At 37.7% G+C, this 20,410-nt stretch overlaps 1 protein-coding gene across 8 annotated transcripts in view; it reads right to left on the reverse strand.

The window, feature by feature from the left end:
* NLGN1 (neuroligin 1) overlaps positions 1-20,410 on the reverse strand; it is a 678,275-nt gene that overhangs the window by 362,709 nt on the left and 295,156 nt on the right. For 6 of the 8 annotated variants that reach the window (XM_089780752.1, XM_089780751.1, XM_089780750.1 and 3 more), the window contains exon 3: positions 9,758-9,817. The exons of the other annotated variants lie outside the window; for them this stretch is intronic. In XM_089780752.1, the coding sequence (XP_089636878.1) occupies positions 9,758-9,817 (60 nt within the window). The remainder of the gene's footprint in view (positions 1-9,757; positions 9,818-20,410) is intronic. 8 annotated transcript variants of the gene reach the window in all.

Here is a 20,410-nt window from a genome sequence, read left to right on the forward strand (position 1 = left end):
AGCAGTATGAAATTAAGAAAATAGCAATTCATGCTGTAGGAAGAATCACTTCTGACCAAGTTCCATTAGGCCTCAAAATTTGTGGCCAAAGAACAGGTATAAGCTCCATCGTTCGAGGCCTTTAAAAATTAGGATGGACAAAGTAGTAAGAAATACTGTGCAAGGATAAGATCTATATTTGTACAAAGAAGGTTAAGGGAAGATTTTCAGAAAATCCAGATTGAGTTAGGTGCTTAACTCCCACTGAAAACAAACAGGCACTTAACTTTCTTAGATACTTTTGAAAATCCTATCTAAAAGACCTGCCAGAAGGTTTCCATCTCTAACATCTGAGCTGACATCATTGCTGTGCATCAGTGTATTGCAGTGTGATCAGTAAACTGAATGACATTAAAATATCTCATGTGAGTAGTCTCAGTGTGAATAAGGCTTGCAGAATCAGGTCACAAATTGGGGGTTACCACCAGGATTTAGGAGTTTCTGCCAAGCAGTGTGAACATTTTCAATAAACACGCATATGTAAGGTTACCATATGTCTGTTTTTTCCCCGGACATCTCCTCCTTTTCACTTATTAAATCTCCATTCGGACGGATTTTTTAAATGGCTAAAAATGTCTGGGATTTTGACCCGCAAAAGGGATCAGGGAGGGAGCAGGGCATGTGCCTGCCACTTAAATTAAACATTCAGAGCTGTGTGCCTGGATGTTAACAGTCGCTCTGAGCATGCACCCAGCACCTGGAGGGAAAAGTATATGGCTGAGGCAGCGGCAGCTCCGGTGAGACCAAGGGCAGGTCCAACTTTGTGTGTGGGGGGTTGGCTCTTGCTACAGAGTCACTTTGTTACCCTCTACTCTGCTAGGTTATGTCCCCAGCTCTGAGGGAAGGGAAGGACATTGGGTTAGAGCAGGGAGGCTAGGGATACCTGGCTCTGGGGGGGAAGGTGCACTGGGCTAGAGCTGGGGGGTTGTGAGGGCCACTGGTTCTGGGGAAGGGATGGGGCATTGGGTTAGAGCAGGGAACTGGGCATTACAACTTCTGGCTTCTTTCCTTTCCTGTAGGTGGGCAGTGCATCTATTGGTTAGATTTGGAGGTTCCAGTCTTTGCTCTGTGAGGACTGTGGGAGCTGGTGCTTGGTGAAGTGGGTACGGGAAAGGACGGATTCTGGGAATCAGGATTCCTGGGTTCCTTTTCAAGCCATGCCACTTCTCTCCTTGGTACCTTTAACTTCATGCCCCAGGATGGGCCCCAGCCAGCAGCCTCCCTGGCCCCACACTCTCTCCTCCTGGTCCTTCAGCATCCCGAGCTGCCGGCTGATTGACGCTGGAGCCTGTGCTGCCACGTGTCTCAGAGCAGCGTGGCAGGGAAGCAGGAGCCCAGCATGCGGCATCCCCTCACCTGTGAGAGCCAGCGGGGGCAGCAGCAGCCCAGCAGCAGCAAGCTGGCAGCCAGAGCCCTGAGCTTGGCATGCTCAGCGATGAGTTTGCCGGCTCCTGAGCCCGGCCTCCTGTGCGAGTGGAGCAGCCACCGCCGCAGAGGCACCAGCAGGCACTAGGTGCCCTCTTCATTGAAAGTTCAAATATGGTATCCCTGCATATGGGACATTTCCATTTACAGTCCTCACTGACTCCAGACATCTCCCTCTCTTTATTTTATTCAGACCTATGTTTTACTTGGATTCTGTGATTTATTCGGTCTAAAATTGCCAACTGATAATATCTAAGTAGATGTCTAGTAATATATCTGATATTTAACTTATTTATATGGCCTATGTAACTGATTGCTCTTATTTTGGTTTCCATCATTCTCCAATCTCCATTCCTACTTAATGTTTGTTACAACCATTTGTTATCTCTGCTCTTAATTAGATGAAGGAAAAGGCAGTCTTATTCTGTGTTTTTAAGAGTGCACAATGGAACATCAGTCCTCAATGGGGTTTCTGGGCACTACAGTAATGCACAAAGGATAAATAACTAAATAAAAAAATAAATTGAATAAAGTTGAATTTGTTCCAGGGGTCCTTTAAAAAGTCTTACTTTGACACTGTAGAGATTTGTGACATTTTTATTTATCATATCAGGAGGATTTGGGTTGGTGACCATGTTATTTGTTGAAAAGCATTAAGAAGATTTTACACACAAACTAGTGGCTCAGGAATCCATGTACTTCTTACTTAGCAGGATTCAACATATGTACTGTTTTAGCTATTCCAAAATCTTTTTCTGAAATTTTGCATAATTGGAACATGGCACCAGTCAAGGAAACTATTTTCACAGTTTGAAACCTCCATCAAAGTCATTGTACTTTGAGTTCTAATCTATGAAACACTAAATACATCTATTGTTATTTTAAAAGGGTAAGCCAGTGTCACTGAAAATCTTATTATGCAAACTTCCATTAAAAATCACATCTTTTAGATGTGTTGTCAAATTGATGGCCTGACAGCTTGTGATCATTAAAGAACCTATTGCACTTTTCTTAAGAGTGGGAGTGTTTAATCCTAATGTTCTAATAAAATTCCATCTCCTTAATTACATTCTGCCTACTTAAATACCCCCCTCAAGTTTCAGTTGAATGTAGTATTTTACTTGAGCTTTTGGGTCATTTTGCTGTACACTGTTGTTAAATAACTGGCTGCATCTCACCTGAGGCACTGGTTGCATTTAAGTGGTGGATGAAATTATCCCTGTGTAGCAATTGTGGACTTTACAAAGTATATTGAAATCTTTTAGTGTGAAAGCCACTGTATAAATGTAAGACATACAAAGTAGTATGAAATGCAAGAGTTAGAATTCTGGTAGGCTGTTAACAAGTAAGCAGTAATATACTGTTCTAATTAGAGAGGGCTTCTATAACTAAGTAAATAGTAATTTGTAAACTACTGAAAGAGGAATGTTAGTACTGCAAAACTGACAGACACTTCACCATACTATTAGTGGCTGGTAGGGATATAATTATAATGAAACCCTATAGAACTGCTTATGTTAAGAGGCTCTCATAATTTTTACTACCTATGTGTAGAAGAGGAGGAGTAGCCATGTTAGTCTGTAATTTTAAAAAAACGAGTAGTCCTGTGGCACCTTAGGGTATATCTACACTACAAGGGTATTTCAAAATGAGTTATTTTGGAATAATAACTCCCAAAATAACTATTTTGAAATAGCACATCCACACAACAGGAAAGCCTTGAAATTATTCAAGGGGGGTTGTGACAGCTCTGGAGGATAGGGTCATAATTCAAAATGATCTGGACAAATTGGAGAAATGGTCTGAGATAAACAGGATGAAATTTAATAAAGATAAATTCAAAGTGCTCCACTTAAGAAGGAAAAATCAGTTTCACACATTCAGAAAGGGAAGCGACCAAGAAGGAGCATGGCAGAAAGGGATCTAGGGGTTATAGTGGACCACAAGCTGAATATGAGTCAGCAGTGTGATGCTGTTGCAAAAAAAGCAAACATGATTCTGGGATGCATTAACAGGGGTGTTATGAGCAAGACACGAGAAGTCATTCTTCTGCTCTACTTTGTGCTGGTTAGGCCTCAGTTGGAGTGTTGTGCCCAGTTCTGGGCACCGCATTTCAAGAAAGATGTGGAGAAATTGGAGAGGGTCCAGAGAATAGCAACAAGAAAGGTCTAGAGAACATGACCTATGAAGGAAGGCTGAAAGAAGATTGAGGGGGGACATGCTAGCAGTTTTCAGGTATCTAAAAGGGTATCTAGCAGTTTTCAGGTATCTATAAGGAGGAGGGAGAAAACTTGTTCATCTTGGCATCTGATGACAGAACAAGAAGCAATGGGCTTAAACTGCAGCAAGGGAGATTTAGGTTGGACATTAGGAAAAAGTTCCTAACTGTCAGTGTGGTCAAACACTGGAATAAATTGCCCAGGGAGGTTGTGGAATCTCCATCTGTGGAGATATTTAAGAGTAGGTTAGATAAATGTCTATCAGGGATGGTCCAGACAGTATTTGGTCCCGCCATGATGGCAGGGGACTGGACTCGATGACTTCTCGAGGTCCCTTCCAGCCCTAGTATTCTACGATTCTATTCCAAGGCAGAAATAATTGGATGCCTAAGCAGCATTGCGGAGTTATTACTGTGAATGGCTCTGGGGAGGAGCTATTTCGAAATAGCAGAAGCAGAACATCTACTTTACCACTATTCTGAAATAGGAATTTCAAAATAAGCATTATTCCTCATGAAATGAGGATGTATTATTTTGAAATAAGAAGCCGTTTATTTCGAAATAATTTTGAAATAATGGGCTTGCTGTGTGGACGCTCACCTTGTTATTTTGAAATAACATGAGTTATTTCAAAATAATTCTTTAGTGTAGACATGCCCTTGGAGACTAACAAAAATATATATAGTATCATGAGCTTTTGTGGGCAAAACCCACTTCATCAGATGATGAGCTGGACATGAAAGATCATGACACTATATTACAGTGAAACCTGTGTTATCTGGCACTCTGTGAACCAGAAAATTGTTAACCGGCGTTGCCCCCAGCCACAATACACTCACATCTTCAGGCCCACGGGACTGGCTTGGTTTACCATGATTGGCTTAACAATTTTTTATTTAAGAAGCACTAATCATCTTTAAATCAAAATAGAAATGTGAGACTAACTGCCTCACACTACAAAACTACCAAAATTAAAAACTTGAGTTTTACTATTGTTGTCCATTGTTTTTTCCTAGGTTGATGGGACCCTCAGATAACCAGAATTTTTCGTTAACCAGAACGCCCTAATCCCAGAGTGCGCCAGATAACACAGGTTTTACTGTATATATTTTTGTAATGGGTAAGATAATTACCGTCTTTATTCAAATTTGAGTGTAAAGTGTTGAATTTAAGCACGAATGACAGTTCAGAGGATTCTCTTTGAAGTGAAGTGTCGAAAGTGTCCATCCGCTATGTACACTGGACAAACGTCTCAGACACTTTGCCAAAGGATCAATGCCCACAAAACAGATATCAGACAGGATCACAAAGAAAAAACAGTTTCTTGCCATTTCAACCAGAAAGGACATTGTCTCAATGACTTGATTACCTGCATCCTGCTTCAAAGACCTTTTAAGACTTCACTTCAAAGAGAATCCTCAACTGTCATTCGTGCTTAAATTCAACACTTTACACTCAAATTTGAATAAAGACGGTAATTATCTTACCCATTACAAAGATAGCTTCCCCAATTATCACCTCTAATATCATTAGCTCACAGACATTTACCTCCCCTCCTTCCCTCTCCTCCATCCCCCTTCTGTTCTGAAATTTGATTTGTCCTTTTCACATGTGTTCATTTTTTTTTTTTAAATTACATCCTTTGGTATATATGGTTATGACAATTTTCTTCCACTATTTGATCTGAGGAAGTGGGTCTGGCCCATGAAAGCTCATCACCTATTAAACCATCTTGTTAGTCTTTAAAGTGCTACACAGTCCTGTTTTTTGTTTGGGGGGGAAATAGTCACTGAAAAATTTAACATGGCAAATAATTTTTTTACTTTTAAATTTTGATGCTCATGAATTGAGAAACGATATGCTTGGGTGATGTTGTGAGCAGGCACTGTACTGTCGGTATATATCAGTCAAACAATCTCCATCCAAAATTACAACATTCACGCTTTTCCAGCCTGGCTGAGACTGTAATTACACTGATGTATGTGGTTGTTTGTGAGATAGACAAATATGTACTACTGCATACTGTTTTCTAAAGTCAAATGCTTTGAGCCATAGCTACCCAAGAGTCTGCTTATCTTCTAGTGCTACCATTGCAATAGAGATCAGCTGCAAGGGTTGAGTTAGCAGTCTTGAGTTAGCTTATTTTTAAAACACTGCGGCTGGTAGAGGGCTCTTCACCAAAAATACTTAGGTCTGGAATTCACTTCCCTTCTTGGTGCAATAGAGCTTCGGTTGATTGACTTTCATAACATGATGCAACCTCTTTTTTCTCAGACTTTGGACACAGTTGTTGGGGGGCGGAGGCTACCTTGGTCTTGGAGTCCTGGATTCGATTCTCTGCTCCCCATGGACTTCCTGTGTCACCTCAAGCAAACAGTTTGACTGTGACTCTGTTCCCCATCTATAAAGGGAGAGATACTTTCCTATCAGAGCGGTTGTGAGGATGAACTCAATAAAGATTTTGAGCTAGTCTGATACCATGGTGATGAAGTGAGCCAAAAAGATTCATGAGCTACATGGGACTTCTGATGCACAGGAAGAGTCCAATGATGACCAAGTAGTCCTGTGTTTGTACAGCACCGAGTAAGCTGGGGCCACAATTCCAGCTGAGAATATTACTTATAAATTACTTTGATATATATGGACTAAAAGTGCCTAAAGAATAGGAACTCTTAGTATAAATCCAGATTAAACTACATTTATGACCTAAACAAAAAATAGTAGGTAATAAGGTGAAAATTTTAAATCCTTTACATTTTGAACCCAAACCAGGTTTCCAGATCTGGGACACTACTTTATTCACTTCCTGAGCACATCTGAGGGTGTTGTTGCATATTTCTTGCCTGTGTGTCATCAAAGGTGCAAATGCACTGATATTACCAGTATCACAGGTGTTGTTACAACAATCTCATGCATATTTGTTGAGGTAGCTCAGTGGCAACACCAGTGCAGCTACCTTGTTGTCCAAAAACAAGTAACAAAATGTCAAAGTGTAGACAAGGCCACATTTCTACTTCAGCTCTTGTCAGAGAGATGCTGGTCGGTTAAAACATGCAAAGGTTATATAGTTGCAAGAATGCAAACAAGATGGGAAAGCAAAGAAGTTTACATAGCTTCTGGCTTTGCACACATTTTACACTCATAGAACTTGAAAACACCTTCATTTTTTAAACTGCAAATTTGCAGATCATTAGCCTGTAATGTGCACTAGTGCCTTTGGGTCTTCTGAAACAAAAATGAAAAATGATCTCATTAAGGCTGGCCTAATAGTCGCAGCACATACAGAAGACCTAAGTTTGATTACTGATCTCATTCTCCTTTATCCCTGGGCTGGCAACAATTGGAACTGTGGATACTGTAGTAGTAATACATGTAGATGGGAGTGGGAATTATCTAATACTTTTTATATTGAAATCTGCTGCTAATTAAAGTGTGTGACTGACTCCACAGGGAGTGCTCTGTGATCCCTTTAGCCAGATGGCTTTGATCCAGGCTCTTGGTAGGGACTCACAAGGCCTCTCTAAAGAAACATAGGATTGGTCCTGAGCTCTTTAAACACATTATACTTAAATTATGTGGAAGGGACTGTACAATTATACAACACTGCCCTTCCTTGCCAAGGCCACCCCAATCTGAATGGGGGGGTTGTGCAGCTTATTTATTTTTATATTTGTTTTTGCCGCCCCTACACATTCAGTCCTCTGTGAACTGACTATAAGTAGCTTTATTGCAGATTTTGTTAGGGGAAAGCTAGGGGGAAGGTTGGCAGATGGTTTGATATGTTGACATCTTGGGTGGCTTTTTTAAGGGTGGGAGAAAGAGGAGGCAATTCTTTGTTTTATTTGCTTATCCCTTCTGTCCTAAATAAATTTAATTTGAGGTGGTGGGAGGGAGGGGAAGTTGATCCTGCCAGTGCAACCCAGACCAGAGGGCCCTGGAGCTGCAAAGTTCAGCCTGAGGAGATGAAGTTATAGCAGTGCAAGTTATCTACTACCTCAGAGTTAGCTGGCTATGATAGCCAAGTACCAAATGCACCAATTTAGTACTTCTGGATATTCTCCTTTCGTGACTTTGGCTTGCCAATGGAATGTATAGTTGACCTGCCTCTTCTGAAATCTTTGAGGAAAGCAGAGGTGTAATCAGTTTCTACACTTGCCTCAGGATGACTCAACCAGAGCCATCTGTGCCCAAAAGCTTAGAACAGGGTAGTACAATTTTCATCCCTGATGCCAGAGGAACTGAAACCCCAGTCCCATAAACTGAAATGATTAGTTATATTTGCAATGCATTATTTTTTTTCAGTTCAACCTTTACATCTTTCTGGTCTTTGGCTTCTCTCCTCAGACTGCCAATAGTGCTGGTGGTAAGGACAACATGTCTATCAAAAACAGGGACGCAACCATTGAACTCATTTGACATAAGCTACAGAAATTCCTTTTGATAATGACTGATCTGTCTCTACCACTCTGAGCTGAATTTGAATCGTTTGTTGAATATTCTGCTTTTAAATGTATCTCATTGTGGATTTACTGTATAAATTCAAAAGCACAAACAATTATTGAAAAAAAGGATGCACCAGTCACATATTGGGTCATCTTAAAAACTGACCCATCTGAATGGGAGTTAGGTGACCAGTTGTCCACAGAAAGGATGGGCAACAACTTTACCATTGAATGTATAGAAGGATGTTAGATGATGAAGGGATAGTCAGTCAAGTACCGGTGGCAAAATATTGCAGTACAGATAGTTGAGCCAGCAACTGGAAGTAGTTGGATTTGGTTGCTATCTTTGCCCCACTCATATTTTTAATATAAAAATGTGTTGTTCCAGGATGAACACAAGTGAATAGAATCAGATCAGGTGAATCTAAGCAAATGTAGTGATAAAATACTAAGTTTTCTCATCTCTGAACAGAAGTTAGTTGAAGAAAATTATGAGCATCCATTACTAGACTGAACTCCGTTTTCTTTAATGTTAATGAGAAGCAAAGTGGTAGAGCTCTGTAGTTACAGTTATTCTATCTTTCATGAAATTATACTTGACCAAAAAGCAGATAAGAAAGGATTGAGTGAGCAACACCAGAAGCTTCTAAATGGCACCTCAATTTTCTCTTTGAAAATAAACAAATACGTTTTATAGTTCTGGATTTTACCTAACAGAAATGGACTACATGGCTTGAAAGAAACAGTCCCTAGTTATGAGTGACTGAATGTTGTTAGTTTCTCATATGTAAAAACAATCTTTGATTTATATGATTAAAAATTCATAGACAAAAATAGTATGTTCAACATTTTCATATCGCCCATTTGTAATAGCGTTCATATGAGTGTAAGGTGCTCCATAATATCAGCCCAGAGAGTTTGAGATCTTTGTAACAGTAAAAACATAAAGGACCATATCTGATTGGTGAACATCTGTTCAACTCCACTGACTTCAATGGAATAAAACCAATATACATAGGCTGATAATCTGGCTACAGATTTACTGCCCAGGCTGCTGTCTAAGTGAAATTAGGTATTTGGGCTTATATTTCTTGACATAGTCATGCAGACGAGAAGAAGTTTTGCACATTTCTACTGAAAACTCAGTTGCTTGAGAGACACTTTATAAGAACTTGCTAATATTTTCTCTTTAGAAACAAAATATTTTCTAAGTTTATCAAACTGAGATCAGTTGGTAAAAGAAATATACTTGTATTTTTGTGAAATATATAAATACAGAGGGTTAGAAACATGCAAAAAGGTGTACAGAGAGACTTAAAAAAAAGTGTTAGTTCAAATAGCATGGACAAAATTCAGTCAAAAGGTGGGATGAAACATATAAAAAGTCCATTTCAAGAAAACAAAAACCCTTGTCTTTAAATATTGTTAATTCTTTTGCATAAAAATGTAGAACTTAACAACATCCTTTCTTTTAAAAGAATTAAAAATATATGTAAACAACAAGCAAGAAGACAAAACACATCAAAAATGGAATAAAAAAAATCTCCAAAAGACAAGAAGTTAAAAAAAGAGGGGAGAAAAAGATTTTCAGGGATCCTTGTCATGCAAATCAGTTTGGCGGCAAAAAAATACCTTCATCTTCAGCACCGTCATTATCACCTAAATCATCTGTCTGTTTCTTTGTTAGGGGACCTAGGATTGAGAATGGAGAAAATGGAGGGAAAAAAAAGACAATTCAAGAATATACAAGACTGAGGAAAAATAGTCAATATTAAATTCCCAAGGATGTTTCAAGAAAAACATTTTGGGGGAGGTTCTTAGTTAAAAAATACAACTAACACAGTTTTGTTCTGTTTTTTAAAATTTATACCAAAATCTCTCCTGTAGGATATGACTATTGGAAACATTGAGCATGAGAAGCAAATAGTGCCTGATACTTTACATTAAAAAATATAAGAGTTAAAGGAAATGTTGACTAAAAGCATACCCACCACAAACAAATAACCAGGAACAATGTTTATCTCCTTTATTTTTAAATTTGAACTGGTGGTGAGAAAAACAAACTAAAACCAAATTTGATTTTATATTTCATGAACTAATATTGCTGATAAATTTCTTGACACCTGGCAAAAATAAATTTTTCTGTAGAAAGTAAAACAAAATTTCTGAGATCAAGCATTTTAACTCCCGCTTATAAAAAGGACAAGCATGGGTTTGGCTTTTTTTTAAATTCATTTATCCCATTTTAAATACAGATGTGGACTGAAAATTTCCTGCAACCTTTGACAACCTGCTAATATATTCATTTAAAAATATGAAAGTCCCAAAGAGGGCTTTAGAAATAACAGGTGAAATCTTTGTCCTACTTAAGCCAATGGGGGCTATATTTTCCATTGACTTCTGTGGGACTAGGATATCACACAATCTATATAAGCAACATTTAAAACAGAGTCTCCGCATAGGCAGGGCATCTAGCATCTTACAATCAAAACCAAGAATAATGGAATTAAATTTTTATAATTCTGTTCCACATTCCATGCTAACACAAGTACCATTAACATGAAAGGAGATTCATCATTCTTTGCAGCAGAAAAAAATGCCCTTCTCTCTTAGCAAGTAATAAAAACAGAGCAGAAGAAAAGTCAAGGGCTGTAATGAAAATATTACCATATATCATGTATTCTACACACTTATGCACAAGCACACAACAGTTGGAACTCAGTTTTTCTTTCTCTTTTTCAGAGCTATCCAATCTCTATGACATTTTGTAATTTGCATGCAAAAAAAAGCAATCAGTACAAACACAGGAATCAAGTTAAAAATGCAGCCACGCGCAGAGTTGAAAACAAGAACTTTCTCATGCATAAAACAGACAAAAACAAGAACAAAGATGAAAGGTGTATGTTGATATCTACAGTACATGTAGGCAAGAGGCACACATTAACTTTAAGCACACTGAATGATGGAGTATTAAAACATTTGTATTTTTAAAAGTTCCATTTATTTCTCTTATGTTGTAGAATATTTGTAAATCATCATTAAGTCTGAAATCTGAGCAAAGTACACTATATTTCTAAATATTTCACTTAAAAAATCTGAAAGTGTTGTTTATATTGCACCAGATGCAAGTGTTTGAGAAACAAATAACCCATGATGCACCATGGAATTCTACTTGTGAATTTAGAAACCAGACCATATAGTTGAAAACCACAGTTGAATACCTTAATTACTGCATCAGTAAGGGGAATAGTTTCAAGCTCATTCTAAATAAAGAACTATGGAATTGTACATCATAAACTGAACAAGGGATTTTTACAATTGCACCTGCAAGCAATCATTCTGTTTAATTCGGAAGCTTTGTGAATGCAACAGCTTCTGCTAATGGAAATCCTCAATATAATCACTACAAAACGTGATATCTGCATAATGTGACCCTATCTAAATGCAGGTAGCACCCTAATGATTTGCTGCCATTATTCTCATATCATAACTGCTATACTCTCCAAAAAGGACAAAACCGCTAATGATAGCAAGAGAACTAGAAAAATTATTCACATAAAAGTATATTTTCAGTGTAGCATATGGGGAAGAATTAACAATTACCAATTCTAAGAGATATGGAGTAACAGAAACCAGAGATGGCCTGTTACAGTTAAAAATATGTATTTTGTTTAAGGGTTTCTTGACAACTTTTACATTAAAACGAGTGTCCCACTGGCAAACCTAGAGATATCTGGGAAGACAAATGGCTCATTTAATTCTATTAATAATTAGTAAAGGGATTGTGTTCTCTCACAGACATTTAATTGCAAATAAAAGGATGATCAGTGCCTTATTATAAGTGATGTCCCTCATAGAGAATCTTGTGTTTCATGTCTGTCTAAAATCAATATAATCCCATATCTGAAACAGCAGTTATAGAAAGAATCAAACACTGCTATATAAAGGTACCATCCTATGCTGCAAAATGATGCACAGTAGAAGTGAAACACATCCCTAACAAATGAGCTTCGCTTCTATTTTTCATCAAGTTGTCTCTTACTTTGAAATTCAGTTAGTCACTTTGATAGTCAGCTTACTATGGGGCCACAAACAGTAGATCCAGGTCCTAGTAACAGTGGGAAATATACCATTAATGGAATCTAATCATCTTGAACATATTTCAGGCTGGCACAGTTTAACATGGTTTAACATCAAGTATGATCCAAGAAGCCCAGATTTTCATTTATTCTAAAATTAACAGTTGAGGCCCATTGTTGACTGGGCAAAGTCTTTTTGCATAGATTAAAATTATAGAAAAGTTAAAGAAATTAAATATATGTAATATAATTTTATATTAATATGCTTGCAAAAGGGAAGTAAAAGAACAGTTTCAAATTTGTAAGATTTGAACTTCAAACATTATTCATTTTATTGAATAATTACCATACATAGTAAATTTGAATCAGAAATTTGTAAAGCTGCCATTACTCTTTCTGTAACTAATTTGAATTATTTTGTAATTTGTAACAATAAACATTTTCTTTGCACTAAAATGACAGTTGAATAGGCAACTTGATTGTAATTTTGTTAGCAAATATTTTTATGAACTCTAATCATAATAGTCATTAGTTTTTCGGCATATTCCAGTGTAAATAAGTAATACATTCAGCTAATTTAAGTGGCAGGATTGTTTATGCAAAATTTGGTATCTGTAGGTAATCCTGAAGTATGACTTTATTTTGCACAAACAAAACCACAAACAAACTCGATCTTCAAAATGCATAGTAGATAAGGCTCCACAAACTTCTCCTGGTGGGGAGAATTCATTTCTGATGATGGAAGGTAGACATGCTATTGCCCTCTGTCCCCTGGACATTCTTCCTAGATAGATAGTAGGTGTAATTTCTAGTATGACCTTGACCAGTCCTGAAAAATTGATTGGCTGCACCATCCACTTTGGCAATCCACTTCAAAGCAACAAAAAAATGCCTACCTCTTTGGATATACTTTTTGCTACTGGAGATCTACTTCTGAGGTGATTGATGTGGTGAAAACCTGAATCATGGTATAACAGTGTTTCAAAGGCCTCTGTGACTATCAGTACATACCTACTTGTCAGATGTATTGTGAGGCATAATGTTTGTAAATACTCTGGTCCTTGGATGAAAGGTTTGTTTAAGTTCTGTTCCTCATGTGACTGTCTGAACCATTAATTCCAAAAGAAAGGCAGTGCAACTGTGATATTTTAAAGAAACAATGGCAATTTTTTGTTTGGATATTCATCTTAGGTACCTATAGCACACATACTACCTGGCCCAGAACCATAGTACCTGAGGTTAGACAATTGGAAACCACTAAAGCAATGATGGAGTTTGCAGACTTTGTGTTTTTTGCTTCAGCAGTGCTTCTTATTCCAATATAGTAAATAATGCCAACTCTTTCCTTATTCTCAGGAATGACAGCCTCCACTGATTAATAGTGTTGCTGGGTCTGCCTAAGAGGTTATGTTAATAAGACAAGGGCTGAGGCCTGTAATCCTTACACAGGAAAAACTCCCACTGAAGTAAATGTGAGTTCTCCTCAAGCAGAGAGAAAATAAATCCTCATGGAAAAAGCCTGAAGAATGTAACAGACAAGAATATCTGTTCACTAAAAAAAATTAAACCAGCTCTGAAATTGTATGGCAGGGACATAATTCTCAGTTAGATTCAAATAAGTATTTAAAGGAAATTTGTGTATTAAGCTATATTTTGTCTGGAATAATTTCTGCAGCCATTTAGTCTTTATTAGAGTCTATAGGGCTTTTCAATCTGGGAAGTATTGGTTTTGATTTTATATTTTGTGGAGGTGTCAAAAGCCAATTAAATAGAATTAACTAAATGGTCATGAGACAAAGAAGACAGAGTACCATAAAATAAAGTCTGCTAACTTTTCAGAGTTACCAGTCTACTAAATTTTATATATACGTGACTTTATATCCATTTTTTTCTTTCTGATGTTCCACTTGGCCTGTTAGTATCCTTGATAAATGATCACTATTTCCTTATTTTTTCATTCATCCCACCTAACACTGGCACATCTGGCAAGAAAAATAATCCCTTTATTATGTTTATAAACTAGTCTTCAAAACAAAGGAGCAGCTCATTGGTCTGTACCACGTTTTAACGATCTCTTCTGCTTTCTTTATGCGATAAATATTGGTACAGTGAGCAAGTATCTTATATTATGGAAAGAGACTGAAACCTCTAAAATGCTAATGCAGGGATGATTTATTTTATCACAAACTCTATAGGGTTTAGTTTCCCATTGTAGCATACACAGATCATTAATATTAATGGCAAAGTAGACCCATGTCAACTGAAAAGAGAGAGAAAGTGACTACTGCATTTTATGTCTCATCAAGACAATGAATAGTTTTATTGCAAAAATATAAGAACACTGTGTGTAAGGAGAACTCCTAATGAACTCTGAACTCATTTAATTCCAGAATAGTAGTGCTGACATTACTGAAAACATAATTCACATTCTTCATTCTGACTAATCAACTGATGCTAAGAAAGGTTGCCATGCTTTTTAACATCTCTATTACTGACCACTCTATGCTTACAGTGTAGTCTCCTTTTTTCAAAAGAATAAAAATATTAGCATTTTGTGCAGTTAACCGAAGAATAATTATGTACTCAAAAATAAATTCATATCCATCCATATTAACGCTACCTTTTACCATTCCCTTTGTTGCAGGACTATTTTATTTGATTCAGGGAGCATTTTAGCTCCCAAATACATTAAAGATGATTCTAAATTCTCTTTATGGTCTTGATTCAGGAGAAATTATCCATGGCCTTTTGTGTCATGTACGCATTTGAAAGGCATGAAAGTTGTGGATGTTATTAGCTTTTGGCCTGGCAACCCTAATCATTGAAAATTCATACTTTCACATAGTTACAACTTTGTTTAACAAAAAAAGCAAAAATCTTTACTTGAACTGAATGGAGCTACACTGATTTATACAGGCTGTGGATCTAGCCAAAATGTTCTGTTGTCATAATAACAGGACAGGAAAAAAGGGTATTTTACCCTGTGTATAAGTAGCCTCTGGAGATCAGGTAATCACTAATGATGATTCTTTGAATGCCTGAGTGTAGATGACTATAATTCGTGGATTTAGATTTTCTGTCTCATAACTGGAAAAGAGTGAATGTGATTTTAACAATGGAACAATATGGGTACTGCCAAGATTCCTTAAGTGGGTTGATTCATTTTGGAATTCTGTGTCAACATTAATTGGCCCTTACCGGTTACAAAATTATTATATATTTACCTTTATTTTAGGCGAGCTTCGATCCATCTACTACTTTGTGTTCATCATTAGTATAGAAGTTTTGGTTTGGACATTTAAAGAACTCTGAAATAAAATGTTATTTGTTCATTTTAAGCTCTTGGGGCTATAACATAATAGCTAAAGATGCCATTTCCAAACACTAGATAATGTGGACTCCAACTAGAGCACATTCAGATTATTTTTAAAAAACCCACACATTAGTATTTGTCACGTTTAATTTTTTTTAATTAAATTTTGGGCTGGCATCAAGATGTTTACATTCCACTATACTCATCGTTTGCTATTCTCAAAATCAGGTATCTGACATATTGTTTCAAGTATATATGTTTACATATTGATACAAGTCTTTATGACAGTTGCCTATTTAAATATTAGGATAAATTGGAAAAATCCATTATGATGGTCATTTAGGCCATGGCTACAATAGGAAACTATTTTGAAATAAGTAAATATGACTCAACTTCTGATTTAACAAATTCAAATGAATGTGTCCACATTAAAAGGAAGATTCAAAATGAGTCCAAGGCAGGCTCCATTAATGTGGACATGGTACCTTGGACATGGAGCCCAAGGAAGCACTGGGAAGTAACTAGTTTGAATTACTCTGGGGAGTAATTATTTCAGAATAGCAGCACAAGAGTGTCCATGCTACCGATGTTTCAAAATAACAATTTTGGAATTAGTGTTACTCCTGATGAAAAGCAGAACAAATTTCGAATTCCATGGCCTGTTATTTCAAAATAATGGGTTCGGCAGTGCGGACACTTTACTTATAAATTCGACCTTGGGGGAGCATTATTTCAAAATAAAGTCTTGTGTAGACCAGGGCTTACTGAATGGTGGCATAAAATCTTTTATTAATTAAAAACACAAAAAGCAGCTGGGGGAAGATATAGAACCAGAAATTCTTTTGGAGGCTCCCACACTGTAACTGGGGAATGCGATTGCAGAATGTGTAGGCTCACAGTGCTAACAGCAATGAAGTTCTGGCAGCAAGCCCACCATGGACCACAGCTACAAATTACTGGTGCCATTGCTATTGGTACCCGAATCTGTACTGCTTGATTTTGTAAACCAGTGATCCCTTTCTTCATATTTGTCTTATGCAATTATTTTCAATTGTTTATTATAATTACATTAAAGAAATCAACAGCATTGTGTGGTACTTATCACTGCCTTCAAAACCCAGCCTCCCTCTTCCTGCTTGTCAAGTGTTGTCTCATTCTAGGTCTCCCTCTGCAATGATGTGTGCTTTAAAAGCCCATTTATCAGCTTCTCATACAATGTGGTATTCTATGCTGTCCCTTAAACAAGATGAAGACTCTTCCAGAACTTATCCATAAATCTCCCACTCTCTACACCAGTGGTTCTCAAACTTTTTGGCCAATGGCCCACCTAGCTCAATGCAAATGTTTACGTGGACTACCGCTTGCTAATGGAAATTCGTTCTTAATTACATAATTACACCTGACCCATTTTGCTAGTGCTCTAACTAGGAGAACCATTTAATTTAACCAGTAAGAAAGGAAATATTAATTTAAATTATTAAACAGATTAAGTGTTTTAACTTTCTCATTTTAGTTTATTTTAAATAAAGTAAAATATTAATTAAAGTAAAATTAAGTAAAACAACACAAAAGGTTTCAATATTTTCTTTATTTATGGTTGGGAATCCTTTTTTGGGATGGGACCACTGACTCACTGAAAAATCAGTTGGGGGCCAGACAAGTGAGAAACAAAAAAACACCTCCCAAAACCCCCAACACTCACTTATGTGGCCCCCAACTGAGACAACTCACTCCTCTAGTGCTCCAGCCCCACAGGAGAAGGCAAGGGACAGGGAAGACTGCGGTTAGGGGCTTCCCATAGGACTGATTTACTCTTCTGGGGTTCCAGGGTTACTGGATTTTGTGGACCCCCTCAGGCTCTGGGATGGGGACAAAAATGAGAGGTTCAGTGTGTGGGACAGAGTTGCCAGAGAGTCGGATAGGGATGGGGGTGCAGGAACTGGGTGAGAGTTGGATGTAGGTGAAGGAGAGGGTGTGAGATCTGGATAGGCGGTAGGGTGCAGTAGCAGGCTGGGAGTAGGGTGTCTGGCAAGGGGGAAGGTGCAGGAGCAAGAGAGGGTGGAGGAGCAGCCAGTGGGGAGGGTGGAGGAGCAGGCGGGGGGAAGAGTGAGCTTTGGGGATAGGATGTGTGATAATACCACAAATAACTACTAAAAAGCCCGACTTATGAGAATCTTACTGAATTGATGCACTTGAAAAGTTAAAAGATTATATTTTACATTTCCTATTTATTTATATTTTCTAACTTAACTGTATAATTGTTGTTCTTCCCATCTGTTTTCTTTTCCATCTTTAACTCCCAGCAATTTTCTGTACATGCCACTGAAATAAATCATAAAACACAAATGACAAAAATATTAAGAGTCACCATTCTTGCTAACAGCTTGTTTGAGATTTCCTCCAGCCCTTTATCTCTCTTCTCTGAAGAAGTGGGTTTTGCCGACAAAAGTTCACAATACTCTATATATTTGTATGCTTTAATATGCTACAAGACTTGTCTCTTCTCATACATGCAACCTGACCCTGCTTAAAAGCCCATTTCCAAATGCACTGTCCAGAAGAGGGCCTCAGATATAAATGTGGTATGACAAGAAATTGGATTCCACTTTGACCAGTACAATTGCTATTGGACTATATGATTGTGTACACTTCAACTGTTCATAAAAATACATTTTTAAGAAGAGACAATTCTAGCATCATGTGTCTCTACAAAGGCTAAGCGTCCTTGCCTTTGTTTCCACATTACATAATTCTCCTCTAATTAATCTTCAGAACCTATACGCAGCTAGGCTAAGGCCTTTGTGAATACTTTGTGATCAAGTATCATAGTTACACCTGCCAGTGAACTACAGGTTCAAAAATATAGGCAGAAAATTGATTTACTAATTACACACACAAGGAAGCCACTATTTGTGAAAGCTTACTCATTTCATTATGTATTCTTTGTATCACCAAACTGACTATCCTGGCAGTGCTTAACTATCCAATGCTATTTTGTTTTATGCCAGGATATTGCTAAATTGTTAAGACAGTGTAAGTAAACTCTAGATTTATATGGGTGTAAATGACATCAAAACAGGGTACAATAGTGCTAAATTTTGCAAGAGAAGGTACACCAGAAGCATGGAATTTTATTTTATGTTGCTTATGATATTGTCACTAATATTTTGTACGAGCCAACTATAAATCCTTACAGGACTATAATGAAAGAATATATCAGGCATTGTGGCCTTCAAAGCTTTCCTTTCTATAGAAGCCAGCCATTTTAAGGAAAAATACCAAAAATGCTTTTATCCTTGCAAATAAATTATGCTCTTTATGAAGTTTATGAAGAATATCTTAGCAAACAGTCTCCTCATTCGTGAGACATACAGAAGACTGAGAAGAGCATTCTTTTTCGAGGTGGAAAGTATTCTATTCCCAGCACAGTGCAGCAGACAAATGTGTCACTTTGGGGTGAAGTGGCTGGAATATACTGATCTTCTCTCACAACAGAACTCTAATAATTTTAGAACACAATGTTTAAATTAATGGGCAATGCACTGCATTTAAATAAAGGCCCAAACATTTGGGCATATGAGTCCCATGGATTTTGATGGAACGTTTTATGCGATTGAAGTATGCTGTGTGTCTAAGCAGCACCTGCAGAATCAGTCTGTACCATCAAAAATACCTAGTAAAAATTCAATGGATTGTGATAGCATTTACAAAATGTGTCAGAAGACCCAATTAAATTTTATTTTTGTAGTCATGATCACTGCTTTCTGGTAATAAGTTAGGTAACTATCAATCTTTTTTATATTCTCGGTATTAATGTTCATAAAACGGACTAGAGGAGTGAAGAAAAAAATCTTAGATGGCAATCAATCCTTCTGGCTCGGTTTAGTACTAGAAATCACCACACATACATATTGTAACTCATGATGTAACATCCTGGTTAATTGGTTAAACATAACGTGTAACCAGTTAACTGATTAAAAGGGGGGGCTGTGCCGGGTGCCACTCCAGCCCAACTGGGCTAGAGCAGCCCCCACCTGCCCATCGTGGCTGGGCTGGATTGACCCTGACTGTGTTGCCCCCGGGCCATGCCTGCTGTGGACACGGGCTGTTCCAGCCAGGCTGCAGCGCCACTGCCTAAGGTGCATTTCGAGGGGTTGGAAAAGCCCCTTGCATCACCCATTCACCAGTTAACCATTCACGTCCCTAATAGTAACTTTCTATCCACACTGTCTTTCATCACATCTACATCACAGATGCCAAAGTAAAAGGGAAAAATAGCAGGGTAATAAAACACACAAAATTAGAGTCTATGACCCTGGTTCACACCCAGTGGCACAGGAGAACAGTATAGACCCTTGAGTAGGGTAGCAGTGTAAATAGTGCTGCCTCTCCCATAGAGATTCCATGGAGGAAGAAGCTTCAAATTACATTGAAGCTACACAGGAAACTATGGAAAAAAAATTCAAGGCAATAAAAAAATATGGCTGGATAAGGCTGAGGCCAGGTCTACACTAGGTACGAGCCGAGGCATGAGCCGAGCTTGGCAGCATCCTCACAGTGGGAGGTCAATGGGAGCAATGGTCCCATCTGCTTCCCTTACTCCTTGCATGACTATTATTTATACTCTTTTTACACATTCTATTAAGTATATCTCAGTGATATGATAAAATGTAGTTATTGTTTCCACAGTAGTTGGCTTTACAGCATTCACCAATCACAATCCAACCCCATCTGGATTCTTAGTCCATGCAGCTTTTAACATTTAACTTGCATTAATAATTCACTTTGTTTTACAAATATTCATATTCCAGAAATGGCACACAGCTATAATGAATTCATTCCTCCACAGCTGCTGTGTCAGCTGAATTCAAAGTGCATGGAATAATTTTGTGT

Source organism: Pelodiscus sinensis, chromosome 10 (genome assembly GCF_052426305.1).
Source record: "Pelodiscus sinensis isolate ZL-2025 chromosome 10, ASM5242630v1, whole genome shotgun sequence".
Taxonomy (NCBI): Eukaryota; Metazoa; Chordata; order Testudines; family Trionychidae; genus Pelodiscus; species Pelodiscus sinensis.